Below are 19342 nucleotides of genomic sequence, written 5' to 3' on the forward strand. Positions count from 1 at the left end.
AGTCGGGGTACAAGCTGCACATGTAGGTGCACATTCTGGGAAGATGGTCCCTGGCTTTGTCGGGTTCTTAGAGGAGCCAGAAACACCCACTCCCTCAGATGTTGCCCTCTGGGAAAAGGAGCAAAAAGTGGAGAGCATGGCTGGGGTCTCAGCAGTGTAACCAGAGCTCAGAGGCAGATGGAGCCTGGGAGGGCCTGGCAGTGGGGAGGCCAGGAGGCCAGACTCTGGCCTCCAAACCTGTTCCACCGCGCAGCCTCTCTGGGAGGCCAGGCCTTCACAGGTGAAGCAACTGAGGCAGGCAACGCCACTGCGTCACTCAGGTTCATACTGCTAGTAAGCAGAGGGCAGGACCAGAACCCACACCCGGCTAGTCCAGTCCTCTCTGCCCCTGGCACTAGGCTGGCTTTGAGTGGGGAGCCAGCAGCAGTGTCCCCAAGGCCCAAAGAGAATCAGGTCTAAAGGGAGGGAGTCAGGATAGAGGGCTGGAGATGCAGAGATGAGATGAAGGCCCAGAGGCTACACTTTCTACACCCACCCCCAGATGGTCACATCACTTTCTTACCATGCCACACCTGCCTCAGGGCTCCACCTGTACCTGGGAGGAGAGTGACCACGCTGTGCTGGATGGTTCCCTTTGCAGTTTTAGCATGGATTTCCAGGGCCTTCCGAGCATCTAGTCATTCCAAACACATCCTTCTCCAGTATTCTCCTGTTTCCCAGTGAGCACGTGTTATAGTTTGGACATGAGGTGTCTCCAAAAGCTCCTGTGTCGGTACAGGAATGTCTGGAGGTCACATGATTGGATTGTCCCTCCCAGTTGCAATGGACCGACTGGATGGTAACTGCAGGCAGGTGGGGCATGGCTGGAGGAACTGGGTCACTGGGGATGTGCATCTTCCCTGTGGCCCCCTCCACGGTTCCCTCTCTCTGCTTCCTGGCCTCCCTGTCCCCAGCAGCCTTCGTCTGCCACACCCTTCGGCCATGATGCGCTGCCTCACCTTGGGCCAGAGCAATGGAGTCAGTCATACCATGGAGTAAAGCTCAGATAAACTTCCCCTCCATTAAAAGTTGTTCCTGCTGGGTATTTTGGTCACAGGAACACAGTGCTGATGAACGCACCACATGACTTTGTCCACTGACACCTTGGTCTCTTCAGGCTCCATTCTCAGCTTAACTGAAACGGATCCATCAGGAGATAAACTCCACCTGCCTCCCCCCTGGGCAGCCCACCTGAGAGGCGTGGAGTCCTCTGCATTACTGGTGGCAGTGTAAAATGGTGCAGCCACTTTGGAGAACCACTTAGTAATTCCTCAAACCGTTAAGCTCATGATCCTGAAATTCCACTCCTTCGTATCTAGAAAACCTACGTCCCCACAAAACCTTGCACATGAATGTCCACAGCAACATTAGTCATCAGAGCCCCCCAAAGTGGAAACAATCCAAATGTCCATTAGCTGGTGAAAGAAAAAACAAAATGTGGCATACCCACGTGCTACAGCGTCATTCACACATAAGATGAAATGAAATTTTGATATCTATGACATGATAGCCCTTGAAAACACTGTGCTACAATTCACAATAGCCAAACTATGGAACCGGCCTAGGTGTCCATCAACAGATGAACGGATGAAGAAAACGTGGCAGGTACACACAACAGAGTTTTGTTCAGCCATAAAGAAAAACGAAATTCCATCATTTGCAGGAAAATGGGTGGAATTTGAGAACATTATGTTAGGCACAACAAACCAAACTCAGAAAGTCAAGGGTCTTATGTTTTCTCTCATATGTGGAAGCTAGAGAAGAAAAAAGGAAAAAAAAAGTGTGTGTGTGGGGGGCGGGGTCTCATGAAAATCGAAGGGAGACCAGTAGAGGACAGGGACCAGGGGGAGGGAGGGGAGGAGGGAAAGGGGAAATACTGAGGAGTGATATTGGCCAAATCATATTGTTATATTGTGTGCATTACAAATATTTAACAATGAATCCCACTCATATGCACAATGTACCAATAAAAAATATGGAAATAAAAAAAACAGTAGCATAAGTGAAAGAAGCCAGTCACAAAAGGCCACATGTTGTATGATTATTTATATGAAATGTCCAGACAAGGCAAATCTATAAAGGCAGAGTGTAGATTAGAGGGTGCAGGGACTGGGGAAGGGGAACTTGGAGAATGCCAGGTATGGGTGGTTTTTTGGGGGGGGGGGTAATGAGGAGTAGTGTTGATTCCAGTGATCACTGATTTGTGAATCGATCAGCCACTTATGCCTGCACAACCTCATGAGTACACCGAAAGCCACTGGACTTCACATGTGAAATACCTCGATAGAGAAGGTGTATGAGAAAATTACCCACCTGCCTTCCTTTCTCTGAAACGCACGCTCCACCTGACCCTCTCACTGAGGGCGGATGGCCTGCCCCTCCCTGCTCCTGTCAAGACCACCCTCCATTGGGGCCCTGGCTCCTGTCCCCTGGCAGTCATGCCAGGACACAGCTGCTGCTGCTGTCCCCTCCGTCCCCACCCTTTTCTCTATCAGCTTATTTCCAGGAGCATGTAAACATGCCATAATTTCTTTCATTTTAAATAAAATAAAACCAAAAGATTAAAAATAAGAGAACCCTGCCCCCGCCCTGACCTCCCATCACATTTTCTATTCCTCAAGGCCATGCTCCCTGTCGGCCCGTCCTTTCCCCGACTCTCTCTCTCTAATCCACTCCAATCAGATTTTCATTCCCCACCTCTCAGCCCAAACTGATCTTGTCAAGTTGCTGGTGATCTCCGTGTCACTAAACCCAATGTGCACAGCTCCTCCCTAGTCCCCCATTGGGAGCCTCTTCACTAGTCTCTCTGGTTCTGTCCTGGATCCCCCAAGGTCTGTTCTCCACACCAGAGCCAGGGCAAGCCTTTAAAATATTAGTCAGGTCTTGTCCTTCCTCGGCTTAAAACCCTCCAATGGCTTCTCCTTTCTCTATGGGCCCTGTGAGATCCATCCTATACAGTTACCTCCTAACCTCTCCTGTAGCTTCCCTCACTTGCTGTCCCCACTATTCCCCAAACAGGCCAGTACCCTTCCTCACAGCCTTCGCCCCTGACCCCCTCGCTGTCTGAGACTGTCTCCCCACACAGGTAGAGCTTTCTCCTGCAGATGCACCCCATCGCCCAGGCAGGAAGACACCCCCTGACCAGCCGCAGAAGACAGCAACCCCTTCCTCCTGCTTCCCCTCCCTTGCCTCATCCTCCTTCTCAGCATTTATCACCACTCGACACCATAGACACAGGTTTAGGCTCTGTCCCCCAAGCGGTAACGCAAGCTTCCTGAGAGCTTTGCCAATCGCCACACCCTGCAATTCCCAAAGAGAGCCAGGCGCACTGCAGTGCTCAGAGATATTTGTTGAGCAAATGAGCAGACACTCAGGGTCCAAGCCATACGTCAGAAAGGAAAGAGGTGATATCCCCAAGTCGAGTATAAGCCCCACTTCTTGACCTTTCCAGATACAGGACATGGGTCAGTAGCCTTCTTCTGCATAGGCAATAAGGCCTATCCTTAAAAGTAGAAGATGCTCTTGTAAATAATAATATAAATCATATTTGAGCAACCACAGCAACAGCAGCATCTACTGGGGTTTACCATATGCCTTGTAAGGCACCTCCTCCTCTCCTGGCTCGCTCAAGAGGTGTTAAAGGTAGAAAGTCTGGGCTGGATCAGACTCACAATGGTGGGCAAAGGACAGAGGCCCTCTCTTAGAGAAGCTGCCGATTTATATTTTTTCACTTATTCTTTGCAACAATTATGAGGACATATCCCACGTGGACGTGGGCCCCACCAATGAGGGTGCAAGGTCTTTGTTCTGAGGCTGTCTTTCCCCAAAGAGAGAAGAAGCCCTTGGTTACCAGGCCTCAGCCTGGTGAGTTCAAGCTGGTAGGGACAACCTCAAAGCCATCACCCAACACAAGGCAGACAAGTGAGATCTCAGAGCCACCTGTCAGGCTGCTGTGCGGAGCCCAAAATGTTCACGTGACTTCTGACAGTAATCAATGTGAAGTTCCAAAGTGACAGCACAACCCACACTCACTGCGGAAGATGGGACCTGAGTGTTGGCAACAGGGAAGGAACAGCAGCTGGAGGCGGGTGATGACAAGCTTGGAATGAGCCGAGGCTGGGCAGCCACGCCCCTCACTCGCACCTCCACCACTGAGTCCAAGCCTAATGCGCTGACTCCAGGTCAGAGGCTGGCGATAGGTCCTTTGGCTCCCGGGCTAGGGTGAGCACAGGGCAGGATAGAGATCCCTGGCTTTGAGGGCAGAGGGAATGGGGCTCTCATCAGCTGAGCGATCACCTCTCTGAGTCTCGGTTCCCTCACCTGCAGGGGCCTTATTAATTAGAGGACTGTTGGACAGCTGCTGGGGTAGGTGGTCTGGGCTTCCCAGGGGAAGGTCCCTTGGGGCTCAAGGCGGCAGCAGGAGCCGTGTTTCAAAGGTGGAGTGTTTCAATATCTTAGCAACTAGCTCAGTAGGACTGGGGCGTGCTAGCTACAGAGCAGCTGTGCTTAGCTGTAAAGCAAGCTACTGTCATCTCCATGATCTCAATCGAGCAGAATTGTCACAAAGATGAAATGAAGCAAACCTTACAATTTAGCATGAGGTGTTTGGCCTTCAAGAAAAGTCGGGTCAGTATCTGCTATCATAGCTCTGAGGGTGGTCAGTAGTAAATGCTATCGGAGCTCTGAGGGCCAAGGAGAAGAACGAGAAGGTTCCAGAGGAGACCCAGCATCCCTGTGAGGAGGGGCTTCCTACCAGCAAGTCCTACCCCGGGCAACTTGGTGACCAGTGGGCTCCAGGCAGCCGGGAGCAGCCGAGCAGGGACGACTGATGTAACAAGGAAAAGAGTGATTTTATCACCTCTGGCCAGCAGCCATCCTCCCTCCTATAGGCAAAGGGAGAAATTCCTCCCACATCATCTCTGGGGCAAAGGGGAGGGTGCGTGGAGGAGCAGGCTGCTCTGCCTGCACCCCATTCTTACTCGGGGCCCATGGGTAGTGCCCAATATGAAGTTGGCTGTAGGGCTGCTGAGCATAGGTGCCTACTTGGAAAGGTCCCTAGCTCAGAAAAAAAGCTCTCAATAAATGTTCTGCTTGCTCTCCCTGCTTCTCCAACCTCCTTCTCTACTCCCTGACCCCAGAAAGAATGTGGATTCAAGTGTTCGGGGAAACGCCAGGTCCAGGCCCCTCGGAGAAGACAACAGCACTTGTGTGTGGGGTTTGGGCAGAAGCCAGGGTGGAAATATCCTGGCTTCTGAGGGCTCAGGAGAAGAGCCAGGCTTTAACGCTTTGCAAACACCAAGCCCTTGCTGGAGAGACGGGGGGACAGAGAGGCTGCAGGGATGAGCCCGGAGCCACTAGGTGGGAAGGGGTTCCACAGACTCAGGGCCCCTGCTGTTCTCTGGAGATGGAAGAGAGGTTCCAGAGGTTAGCAAGGCAGAGAGTGGGGCTTCGAGCCACAGGGGCCGGGGGTGGGGGGGGAGAAATACTTGCACATCTGATGTGTGAGTCAGAGCAGGGTGGAAGTACCTGGCCCCAGAAGGACACATGCAAGAGCACAGTAAGAAGAGCCAGGGAGCCTGTCTATTGATCCTGATAAGCCAGTCACATGCCCTTCTCCCTGGGATTTCAACTCTCATTCCCAAGGGTCCTACTCAACTGTGTGATGTGGGCAAGGAATTCCCTACACAACCAGACTGACACTGTCTTGGAGACAAAGGGGAGTTCAAACCATCGCCAGCTGTAGGATGCTTGGCTTTATTTTCTTCACATTCAACACAAGCTTATGACAGTCGCTCCCACAACAGGTAAAAAGAGAACACACCGTCAACAAAAAAAGAAAACTACAGATCAATACCTTTGATGAACACAGATGCAAAAATCCTTCCTAAAATTCTTGCAAACCAAACTCAACAACACATTTAAAACAATCACACACCATTGTTTTAGTCAGCTTTTTCATTTCTGTGACCAAAAGACCTGACAAGAATAATTTTAGAGGAGGAAAGATTTATCTGGGCTCACGGTTTCAGAGGTCTCAGTCCACAGACGGCTGACTTTGTGGCTCTGGGCCCAAGATGAAGCAGGATATCATGCAGGAAGGGTGTGGAGAAGGAAAACAGCTCAGGACATGGTAACAAAGATGCAGAGAGAGCTCTGCTCACAGGAGACAAATCTAAACCCCAAAGGCATGTCCCCCAAGATCTCCTTCCTTCAGCTACACCCCACCTGCTTACCACCCAGTTAATCCATATTGGTGTGTTAAATGACTGATGAGGTCACAATACATAATCTAATCATTTCACCTCTGAAATTTCTTGCACTGTCTCACACATGTGCTTTTGGGGGATACCTTATATCTAAACCATAATAATAACGATCAAGCTGGTTTCATTTGAGAACTGCAAGGACGGTTCAACATATGCAAATCAGTAAACTTAATATACCACATAAATAGGATCAAGGATAAATTATTTCCTCCCAAATCAGGAGTGAGAAAAGGATGTTCACTCTACTTGAAGTTTTAGCCAGAAAAATAGGCAAGAGAAAGAAACAGAATTGCAAGAAGAAAATGAGGAAGTCAAATTACCCCTATTTGCAGACGATATGATACGATGCTTAGAAGACCCTAAAAATTCTACCAGAAAACTTTTAGATCTGATAAAGAAATTTAGGATGCAAAATCAATAGCTCACCAACCAGTCATTTACAAATAATGAACATAATAAGAAAAAAAAATCAGGAAAACAATTCCACTCACAAAACCATCAAAAAATGTATAGAATATCCAGGAATAAACCCAAGCAAGGAGGTGAGAGACCTCTACAATGAAAGTTACAATACACTGAAAAAGAAAATTGAAGACGACACTAGAATATGGAAAGACTTCCCATGTTCATGGGTTGGCAGAATTAATATTGCTAAAAAGGCCATATTGGTGAAACTGATCTGCAGAGTCAACACAATTCACGAAAATACCAGGATATTCTTCAAGGGACTAGAAAAAAAAATGCTAAAGTTCACATGAAAGCACAAAAGATCCAGAATAGCCAAAGCAATTCTGAGCAAAACAAGCAATGCTGGAGGTATTACAATATCCAATTTCACAATATACTACAAACAAAGCCATAGTAACAAAAACAGCATGGCACTAGCATAAAAACAGACACGTAGTCCAGTGGAATAGAACAGAGGACAAAAACATTTGCTGGAGAAGAGACAGTCTCCTTAACAAATGGTGCTGGGAAAAATACACGTCCATCTGTAGAAGACCAGAAGCTTAGCCTGGTGCAGCGGTGCACACCTGTCACCATAGCTCTGGGCCCGAGGTGAAGCAGGACATCATGCAGGAAGGGTGTGGAGAAGGAAAACAGCTCAGGACATGGTAACAAAGAAGCAGAGAGAGCTCTGCTCACAGGAGACAAATCTAAACCCCAAAGGCATGTCCCCCATGATCTCCTTCCTTCAGCTATACCCCACCTGCTTACCGTCACCACCCAGTTAATCCATATTAGTGTGTTAACCAACTGATGAGGCCACAACTCATAATCTAATCATTTCACCTCTGAGAATTCAGTGCCCAATGTGAAGTTGGCTGTAGAGCTGCTGAGCATAGAAATATCCTGGCTTCTGAGGGCTCAGGAGATGAGCCAAGCTTTAACACTTTGCAAACACAAAGCCCTTGCTGGAGAGACAGGGGACAGAGAGGCTGTCTCTGTCTCCTGTAGAGGGGAGGAAGATTACAAGTTCAGGCCAGACTAGGCAACTTATTGAGACCCTATCTTAAAACGAAAACAAAAATAAAAGGCATTAGGGATGTAGCTTAGCGGCAGAGCACTTGCCTAGGATGTTCAGGGCCCTGAGTTCGGTCCCCAGCACCACAATAAATAAGTAAATAAATAAATAGAATTGAAACTGGATTCCAATCTCTCACCCTGTACAAAAATCAGTTCTAAATAGATCAAAGACCTAAGTATAAGGCCAGAAAGTTTGAAACTACCAGAAGAAAATATAGAGGAAATACTTCAAGAAATAGGCACTGGTAATGACTTCTTACAGAGGACTCCAATGGCTCAGAAAGCAACAAAAATCAACAAATGGGACAGCATCAAGTTAAAAAGTTCCTGCACAGCAAAGGAAATGGACTGAAGAGACAGAATGGCTACAGAATGGCCAGCTGCTCTTCCTACAGAGGACTAAAATCCAGAATATATAAAGAACTCAGAAAACTTCACAGCAATGAAACAAATAACCCAACTGATAAACCAGCAAATGAATGGAACAGACAATTCTCAAAAGAGATACAAATGGACAATAACTATGTAAAAAAAAATGTTCAATAGCTATATCCACAAGGGAAATGCAAATCAAAACCACACTGCTGTCTCATCTCATCCCAGGCAGAATGGAAATCATCAAGAATACAAAAAAAAAAAAAATACTGGGGAAGGAACCTTATACACTGTTGGTGGGAATGTAAATGAGCACAGCCACCATGGAAATCACTATGGAGGTTCCTCAAAGACTACAAAGAACTACCATGTGATCCAGCTCCACCACTCCCCAGTAGATAACTGAAGGAATTCAAGTCAGTATACTATAGAAGACACCTGCAAACCTGTGTTTACTATGGCACAGGTCACAATAGTCCAATTATGAAACCAGCCTGGTGTTTTTCAAAAGATGGATGGATAAAGATTATATATATATATATATATATATATATATATATATATATATATATATAAAATAATATATACATGGGATATATGTGTGATACATGAAAAGTTATATCCATTATATATGTATATATATATACACACTAATATATAGAATAATACTCATATATATATATATATATATATATATATATATATATATATATATATATATATACACACACATACACACATACAATGGAGTATTATGCAGCCATAAAAATGTTATTGCAGGAAAAAAGAGAAAAGAACTAAGCATCATGTTAATCAAAATAAGCCCGATTCAGAAAGATAAGTGTCACATATTTTCTCTCATATACAGAATCTTGGAGGACAAAAAGGTGTCATGAAAGTAGAAGGGGGAGATTATTCGAAAAAAGGAAGGGGATGGGAGTATGGTAAGGGGGTAAAGGGAGATATAAATGATCAAAGTGTGTTACATGCATGTACAAATATGCTACAAGGAAACACATTATTCTGTATAAAATGCATTAATAAAAAAAAATAAAGTGGGCTGAGCATGGGCCTTCCACTCAGCAATCGCCCCATGACGTCATTACTGACGATAATGATCCTCCTCCTCCTCCTCATAATCACCGTCACCCTCACCGTCAGTATCGTGCTGTCATGTTTTTGCTCTGAGTTTGGAAGAAGAGAAACCACAGATTCCAGAGCTCTGGGAGCTGAGTGGGGCAGAGGGCAACGGGAGGCATCTCCAGGCCCAGCACCTCCCCAGGCGGGTGGCCTCCAGGGACGCAGGCTTCAGAGCACGAGGTGTTCTGAGCACCCCAGGGCTGCAAACCATCCAAACAGGGTGGGCCCCAGCATGGTTCAGGGTTTCACTGAAGTCTAAGTATAACCTTCCTCTGATTCAAGTTCTCAAAATACAGGGCACACTTTAAAAATCCATTCTTAATATTTAGAAGAAATGTTTCAAGCATCCCTTTTCTTTTTCTTTAGTTTTTTTTGGGGGGAGTGGGGCACTCAAACTCAAGATCTTCCAGTCTATTACAGTCACACTCCATCTCACCCAGCTGTCTTTTTCTTTTTTTTGGGGGGGGGGGAGGGCAGTACCAGGGATGGAACTCAGGGGCACTGGACCACTGAGCCACATCCCCAGCCCTATTTTGTATTTTATTTAGAGACAGGGTCTCACTGAGTTGCTTAGCACCCTGCTTTTGCTGAAGCTGGCTTTGAACTTGTTATTCTACTGTCTCAGCCTCTTGAGCCACTGGGATTACAGGCATGCGCCACCGCACCCGGCTCTTCCTTTTCTTAATAGGAGACCTTATTGGGTAGTGAAGGGCGCTGGTCTGGACTCTGGTGTCTATTCCTGAGGAAGGGCCAGGTGGGCAATGCCGTGAGTCGGTCTAACTCCTGAGGAAGGAATGAGCTGAGCCAATTCAAGCTACCAGAGCAGTTCCAGGGCCGGGTTTCCCCATTCTCTCCTGGTACTGCTCTAAATATTATCACAAAATCTAAAAATCACACTCGAGAAAGACTCTTTTTCTCAGGAACTAGTGTCCAAAGTTATTTAGGAAAATGTTAGAGAAGCTTATACGGCTGTAGAGAGAAACAATATTGATTGAGCTACAGTTATGTACCAGACACAGAGTTCATCTCTTAAATGCATCATGTAATATTTCTTTCCCTGTGGAACATAGCCCAGAATGCTGTACCAAAAAATGGTCCCTTTGGGGAGTCTTAAGAACACTATATCTTACCAATATGCTTCTAATATGTATTTATTATATTAAAGGTTGTTATAAGTCCTGCAGTTAAAAAAAACTTGTTTGCATTTATTTAATTCAGTATATCCCAAGTGTGATATTTATTCTAATAGGTGATACATGAAATTATTTTAGAAAGTGCTTAAGTGTAAAATTTTAATTGTAATAGTTACACACACACACCATATAAATAAGTGTGAATAGAAATAAAATAATATAGATATCACATCAACATGTGACCACGTAACATGTTTCAGGATTCATTCATTCATTTGTTCATTCTGTAAGTGTTTACCGAGGACCTACGATAAGCCAAGCGGTATTCCAGATGCTGGGGAGATATTGCAGTAAATAAAGTCCCTGCTGTCACAAATTTGTATTTTAGTGGGAGTGGGGCAGAAACTCATAAATAATATGGGATGTGTTCAACAGTGAAGGGCAGAATAAAGAAAAACAGAGTTGAGCAGGGAGATGGAATGGACATGGACAGGATGCATGGACACTAGTACAGATGGCCTGGTCAGAGATGATCTCCCAGATAAAGCGACATTTAAGCTGAAGCCTAAATGAAATGAGCATCTTTTCAGGAAGTACATATAGTACAGAGAAAACACCACGTGCCAAGTCCCCAAAGTGGGAACATGCTTGGTACTCAGTGGGACTGGTCAAAGTCCCAGCTGCAGACAAGCCCCGAAGGATGGTGTTTTCTTTTTCTTTTTTTAAAATATTTTTTTAATTGTTGATGGATGCTTCATTAATTAATTATATGTGGTGCTGAGGATCAAACTCAGTGCCTCACATGGGATAAGCAAGAGCTCTACCACTGAGCCACAACCCCAGCCCAAGATGGTGCTTTCTTAATGGAGATATTCATGCACCACACTCTTCACCCCCTTAAAGTGTATAGTTTGGTAATTTTTTAGTATGTTCACAAAGTTGTTTTTGTTTGTTTGGTACTAGGAATTAAATCCCACGGATGTTTTGCTACTGAGCTACATCCCCAGATCTTTTTACTTTCTTAATTTTTATTTTGAGGCAGGGTCTCCCTAAGTTGCTAAGGCTGGCCTCAAACTTGTGTTCCTCCTGTCTCAGCCTCCTAAGTCGCTGGAATTATAGGTATATGTCATGACACGTAGTTTTGTTTAAATAATGATTTGGTTCTGCTTCTGGCCGAGATGAAGCAACAGGGACCAGATTTACCTTCTCACCCCAAACAACCAAAAAACAGGCAAAATATATGAAACAATTGTTGTCAAGATACCAAACATCAGGCAATGAAGGAGAATGTTCCCTGAGAGATGGATATAAAATCAATGAGAGCATCTATGACTCCCTAACTTATGGCCTTCTGGGTTTCCAGGCTTCAGGGTAGGAATAGGAAATGCCGAGAGAGTGAAAGTCATTTTATAATAATTGAAGAGCCCATTTTTCAAGAGGATATATCAATCCTAAACATTTATGTATTTACAAACAGAGCATTACCATACATCGAACTGAAAAGAAAAAACAGGTAAATCTACAATTATGCACAGAAATTCAATACTCCTCTTCTTCATAATTGATAGAAAAAGTATCCAGAAAATCAATAAATTCGTAGAAGTCTTAGACAACATTTTCAGCCAGTTTGATCTAATTGGCATTCATAGACACTCCACCCAATGACAGAACACAAGTTCTTTCCATACGCACATGAAACATTTACCAAGACAGATGATAAGAAATGTCTCAATAAGTTCAAATAACACACCGCACATTCTCTGATACAATGGAATTAAAGATCAAGAACAGAGAGATCTCTGAAAAGTTCCAAAATGCTTGAAAACTAAATAATATACTTCTAAATAATTTATGGGTCAAGGAAAAAAATCCAAAGATAAATTAGAAAGAATTTGGACTAAATGAAAATGAAAATAAAACCCATTAAAATTGATGGGATGCAGCTAAAGGACTAGGAGAAATTTAAAGCACCAGATAAATAGCTTAGAAAAGAAGAAATGTCTCAAAGACATCAGTTTGCACCTTAAGAAATTAGAAAAAGAAAATTACATCCAAAATAAGCAGGCAAGAGGAAAGGAGTGAAAAATCAGTGGACCCAAATAAGAAAATCAATGAATGCAAACATTAGTTCTTTGAGAAAAATCAATAAGATTCATAAATCTCTAGCCAGCAGGATTAGAGAAAAAAATAGAAGTCACAAGTTACCAATATTAGGAATAAGTGACATCACTATAGATGCTACAGATATTATAAAGATAATAAGAGAATATTATAAACAACTTTATGCCAACAGACTTGATAACATTGATGACTTTAATAAATTTTGGATGCTGGGAATGTAGCTCAGTGGTATAGCGGTAGCATGTGTGAGCCCCAAGTTCAATCCCTAGCACCTCCAACAAACAAAATTTCAAAGTCACATCACAAACTACCAAAGTTCATTGAATAAAGAGATAGTTTGAATAGGCTTGTATCTATTAAAGAAATTTAATTTGTAGTTAAAAACTTTCCCACGAAGATAACTCCAGTTCCAGATGGCCTTGTTGGCAAATTCTACTAAGTGTATAAAGAAGAAATAATACCAATGTGGCTCAAACTCTTCTAGAAAATTGAAGAAAAGGGGATAATCCCCAACTCATTATAGAAGTCCAGCATGACTCTGATACCAAAATCAGACAGACATACAAGAAAAATACAGACTAATATCCCTCAAAAACATAGATATAAAAATTCTCAATAAAATTTTAGCAAATCAAAGTCCACAGTATATTAAAAGATAACATATCATAACCAAAGGTATTTGTCCCAGGAATGCAAGGTTGGTTTAACAGTAGGAAAAAAAAACATTATTTACCAAATTAACAAATGAAAAAGGAAAAACCATATGATTATCTTGGTAGCCACAGGAAAGACATTTGACAAAATCCAGCATCTGTTTCTGAAGAAAAGCCTTTGGCAAACTAGGAATATAAAGAGGCTTCCCTGATGTAACAAAAGCCATCTGTAACAGATCTCCAGCTAACACTTAATTAATTTGTACTTAACACTGAAGGACTGGAAGCTCCCCCTTCAGATCTAGAGTAAGACAAGCACTTCTCTTTTTCCTGCTTCTGTTCAATAGTGCACTGGAGGCTTTTGTCAATGAAATGAGGCAAGAAAAAGAAATAAAAGCTATCCATATTGGAAAGGAAGAATTAAAACTGCCTTTATCACTGATGTGACAATGCAGAGAAATTCAGTGGAATCTACAAAAAAAGCCACTAGAGCTAATAAATCAGTTTCTCAACCTGCCAGCTATCAGATTAACATAATAATCAATTGTACTTACATATAATAGCAACAAACAATTGAAAACTGAAATTTAAAAAATCATTTACAATAGCACCAATACAAATGTAGGTAAAAATCTGATAAAATATGTAAAATGTCTTTCTACTCAAAACTTCAAAAAAAATTGATGAAATTAAAGAAGACCTAAATAAAAGAAGAGTAATGATGATGTGTTCATGGGTTAGATGGCTCAATTTTGTTAAGATGTCAGTTCTCCTCAAATTAGTATACATAGTCCTAAATTACAGAATTTTGACGGATTCTAAAATACCTATGGAAATACTCAAGACCTAGACTAGCCAAAACAATGTTGAAAAAGGACAAAGTTGGAGATTTAACGATTTAACATTATCTGACCTCAAGCCTTATTATAAAGCTACAGTTATCAAGACAGTGTGTTACTGGTGTTAAGAAAGACAAACAGATCAAAGAAATAGATTATACGGACAAGGGATTTTCGGCATTTTGTGGGGGGGAAAGACAATCTTTCCAATAAAAAGTGCTGGAATGACCGCAGAACCATTTATAGAAAAATGAACTTTCTTCTGTCCTCATGTCTTATGTAAAAATCAACTCATTATTATAAACCTCAATGTAAAATCTAAAACCATTACATTTTTCTAGGGAAGAAAAACAGGAAAAACTGTTGTGACCTTGGGTTAGGCAAAGATTTCTTAGACATAATACCCAAAGCACAATACATAAAAGAACAAGCAGATAAACTGGACTTCATCAAAATTAAACACTCTGGTCTTTGAAAGAAACTTGTAAAGGAATAAAAACAAATTACAGACTGGGAAAAAAACTCATGCAGATCGCATATTTGATAGAGAACTTATATCTCAGAGGCTTTCAGAGCTCCCTCCTAGACCAATATTGTGTGATTAATGGGTCTTTGTTTAAGAAGCTCAGGAATAGTGAGCTAATTATCAGTAAGAATTTACAGCAGTGGTCTCTAAATTCAGCATTACATGGGTGGTGTATTAAAACAGATTGTTGGCCACACCCTCAGAATTTTTAAATTAGCAAAAGCCTGATAATTTGCATTTCTAATAAGTTCCATGGCATCACACTTTGAGAAATACTAATTTAGACCAAAAGAGAAACACAATGTCATATCAAGATTCCCTCCCCAAAGACAATTACAAAATACACTATGCTTATTAAGAAATAATTTGTCCTTCCCTTGTTTATTAGCTAGAGACATCTTTAACTGTTAATCAGAGCTTCGGATCAAGCAAGCAATAACAAACATGACATTGCTGAGTTGGTGTGATTCTGGTATATTTTGGTTTCCACAAAGCACTTCAAGGCTTCTGTGAAGGACTTGCCTGTTCAGAATTCACCCAGCAAATCAAATACAGCCTTATACCAACCTCCCCATAATGACAAGAAGGAAACCATCTGGTCCCACTGAAACTTGTTAAATTTCCCAGATCCTCCCCAACTAACACCAAGCAGGATTGTCACCCAGTCTCACCGTCCAAGATGGCCCATTGATTGTCAATCTCTGTATGTTTCAGGTAAGAGTCTTCAATGGTGGGGTCGTAGTCAGGCACAAAGATCTTCTGAAAAAACTGGATGGTGAGGGCACTCTTGCCCACGCCCCCGTCCCCCACCACCACCAGCTTGTACGTAGGGAGGTTGTCACTGGGGACGGCGCTGGTTGCCATGTTGCTGGGAGGTCAGACCTGGGGAGGCAAGACATGTGGAATAAAGCAGGGGACTTTTTTTCTTTTTCAATTAGCGGGAAATATTCACAGGTTTTCCTCCCTTCTCATAAAGTAACAAGTACTCCCCAAAGTGGAAAGGGTTCCAAATGAGGGAAAGTAAAAGAAAATAAAAGTATCATCCCTGGATCTACCACACGGAGACCATCACTGTTCAAAGGACTTAATTTTGCCACCTTTTATTGAACACCAACTATGTGCCAGACTGGTTTGGGGGACACAGTACCACTGTTCTTCTTTAACAAATCACAGTGAAACGCTCTGTTAAAGGGCTTACTTCAGAACTAAACTCTGCCCTCAAACTTTACAGGTAAACACGAGGGCTTTGGTCAGAGCACACAAAGGTCCACCTTTCACATCGTCTTTATCGACTGGAACATCTCTTATCAATAGGAATGCTATGCTGAGGATTTGAAGCTGTGTCTGAGCTTAGAGCAAAATGCCATAATTACTCAGCACACCTATGCTCAGGGACTCTGAGGCTCCTCCAACTCTCTGAATTCTGGCTCCTCTCCCTGTTTCCTTGGCCTTTACCACACATGGTCATTTTGGAACCTAAGGGCAACTGGCCACCCTGTTTTCATTAGGGAAAAGGAAGGGGAGCCTGAGGTGGTAGTTTTATTTGGATGATGCCAAGTCTGGACTGAGGCAGCGGTTTTCAACCAGGGGTGATTCTGCCCCCTCAAGGATTCTTGCAATGTCTTGGGATATTTTTGGATGTCACAATTGAGTGGATGCCACTGGCATCTCGTCAGCAGAGACCAGAGATGTTGCTGAACCATCCCACACTGCACAGGATGGTCCCCCATCACAGAGCATTGCCAAAGCTGAAAAACCCTAAGCTGAGGAGGCAGCTGGAAATGTGGGACAGGATTCTGCAGGGCTGTTGGAAGCCAGGCATCGTGGTGCATGCTTGTAGTCCCAGCCACCCAGGAGGCTGAGGCAGAAGCATCACTTGAATGCAAAAGTTTGAGAGGAGCCTGGATGAGGAGGAGGAGGAGGAGGCAAGACATGTGGAATAAAGCAGGCGGGAAGGAGGGGGGAGGGGGGAGGGAGGAGGAGGGGGAGGGGGAGGAGGAAGAGGAAGAGGAGGAGGAGGAGGAGAAGAAGACGACCTGGCCCCTTCACAGATATAGACTGATGTGAAGAGGTGACTGCAGAGGAGTTAAGAGTGACCTTTGGAAATAGTGTCAAGGAAGACAGACAGGCAGGGGTCATGGAAAGAAAGCGCAATCCGAAAAACAGGAGGGAAACCAGCAAGTGTCACAGTGATAGGAGCCAACAGTCTCCAGGAAGAGGAGGCTGCCAGCACTGGTAGGGAGGTGTTACCTGAAGAACAATTAGGAGTGTTAGCTGCTCACTGTGGACCCTGCCAGGGAGGAGCTGGGTCCTCCTGTTGGGGCCTCCTTGGTAGCATGAAAACTGGGTGTTAACAGAGGGAAAGAAAGCTCCACCCCACCTTCCAGAAGAAGCAAAGGGGAAAGTTCCCGTGCAAGCTGGAAGGGGAAAGCCACCGTGTGTGACTTACGGTCTCACCAAGGGAGGGAGGCAACGTGGCCCACAGGACAAGGGACGGGGGCTCCTGTATGACACCCCTACTTGGGAGAGGATTCTGATCTCTCTGAGCCACAGTTTCCTTATCTATTAGATTATAGGGCTGGCTTGGGTGCTCCTCATTTCTATTTTCATCTCTAAAAGAGTCTTCAATTCTAGGTTGTGTCAGAAAGGGTGTTAGACACAAATGTGGGTTCTGTGGCCGTCCTGATTTGCATGGGGTTACAGGCCAGAGTGGTTGTGGAATCCTTTGCAGTCACTGAAGCCTGATGTTGACATTTAGGACTTCCCCCAGTATAAGGGAAGTATGCACTTTGATACCCTCAGGCCTGGGGGAGGGAGACACTTGCATAAACATATCAGAACTGAAAATGGATGTACCCTCTCCCACAGCTGTAAGCATGTGAGAATTTATTCTAAGGAGATAATCAGGGACGTGTACAAAGATGTTGGGAATGGGGGAGGGGAATGGAAATGACTTAAATGTTGGAGAAGAGAATTAAAGAAGTTTGTCTATGTAATGGAATAATTAACAAGGATGATATTAAAAATGTTGTAGTATGTATAGAGGTGGGGGGAAGCTAGGCTGCAAAGTAGCAAATACATATATTCCCACTTCTAGGAAGGTACCCGCCAATGAATCTATCTACACATTCAGGGGTGAATCTGGCTTTGAGGGGTTTAGAAGGTTGTCTCCCTGCAGGGTCCTTTGATTTCCTCTCTGTTTCAATTTTCTATAACAGGTATGCACAGTCATACCTACTCATCCATGAGTCTGCATTCAGACTGAACCAACTGTGGATTGAAAATATTTTAAAAATTACATTTACGCTAAACGTTTACAGACTTTTTTTCTTTATCATTTTTCCCTGAACAATACAATTGTTGTGGCATTTATTGTGTATTAGGCATGTAGGTAATATAGAGATGGGAAGATGTATTATATGCAATACTGTCTCATTTTATATAAGGTACTTGAGCATCTGAGGATTTTGGTGTCCTTGGGGTGTCCTGGAGCTAATCCCCCTTGGACACCGAGGGATGACTGTATAATATTCGTATACTGGAAAACTTTGACAATAGTAAAATGTCTAAGCCACCTGAAAAAGTTCAGTTCTCTCTCATTTTATTTAGCTCCTTTGGGTCAGGATGGGATCAGCACTGGCTGCAGCCCCAGAATCTGATTCCTGCATCTTGCTACAAAGATGGAGATGAGCTGTGGCTTCAATTAACTGAGCTCTCTCATGGCTAATCTACGGCATCGGTGGTGGTCCATAGGGGCCAGAGGGGAGGCAGAGGGTGGCAGAAACAGTGAGAGGACAGGAAGGGCCAGCTCCCTCCCTCCTCTCCGTCTCAGAGCAGCTCCTCACGACCCTGCTGGCAGCCACAGTGTACTAAGTGGGTGGGAAGGTATGGGGAAGTAAAATCATTTCTGTTGATTTTCTTCTCGAAGGAAAACAAGATAACACACTAGTAAATATGAGAGGCCATGAACTTAACCTTTGAGACAGAGCTCGGACCACCCACAGCAGAATCACCTGGGGACTTGCTCAAAAAATGCCCTCTGCTTGCCAAGATAGCTGGCAGGACATGGGCAGCTGGGCACCCTCCTTTTCACAGCACCCTACACTCAGGGGTTGAACCCCACAGGGCACAGGGAACCATGTCGTGGGGTTACCGTCCCACTCGGGACTTCCTTCTAACATGGACTTTTGGAAGAGGAACTCTGTGGTTGACACACACCAGGCTGGGTCCCTTGTGCTGCAAACCCTTCTGGTGAAGCCCACAGCTGATAAGTCAAGTCCAGGCTCCTTCACTGGACATCTGAGTCCTGTCACCTTGTCATTTAGGGCTAACCTCTCCAGCCACGCTGGTGCCATAGCCCTTCATACTCTCCTCTCACCCCCAACCAGCTTTGGGTCCTCCCAGGGTTCCCTGTGGTCACAGAGCACACTCCACATATACCCAGGCACCTGGGAGGGCACACACTCCTTCTTGGGTCACGTCCAAGCCCAGAGTCACCTCCCAAGGGAGACACCACCCTGCACTTTGAGCCCTGTGGTTCCTGGCACAGAGGCCACCATCACACTTTGGATCCTGTACATGTTCCTATGCACACAAGGACAGGGGCTGCATCTTGCTCCTCTCTGTCCCCAGAACCTGGCACAGCACTGGCATAGGGTGGGCATGTGCTGGACACTGGTATTTCTGAACAGCCGCCAGATGACCTATCATCCAGAGCTGGCCC

General features: G+C 44.3%; 1 protein-coding gene across 4 annotated transcripts in view; it reads right to left on the bottom strand.

The window, feature by feature from the left end:
- The window catches only part of Mras (muscle RAS oncogene homolog), a 53443-nt gene that overhangs the window by 16411 nt on the left and 17690 nt on the right, over positions 1-19342 (bottom strand). For all 4 annotated transcript variants that reach the window (XM_058574809.1, XM_046431719.2, XM_046431720.2 and 1 more), the window contains one exon: positions 15291-15501. In XM_058574809.1, coding sequence (XP_058430792.1) covers positions 15291-15483 — 193 coding nt within the window. In that variant the 5' untranslated portion in view covers positions 15484-15501. The remainder of the gene's footprint in view (positions 1-15290; positions 15502-19342) is intronic.

The sequence above is a fragment of the Marmota monax genome, unplaced genomic scaffold (genome assembly GCF_021218885.2).
Source record: "Marmota monax isolate L192 unplaced genomic scaffold, Marmota_monax_Labrador192_F-V1.1 WCK01_AAM20220418_F8-fsc00022, whole genome shotgun sequence".
Classification (NCBI taxonomy): domain Eukaryota; kingdom Metazoa; phylum Chordata; class Mammalia; order Rodentia; family Sciuridae; genus Marmota; species Marmota monax.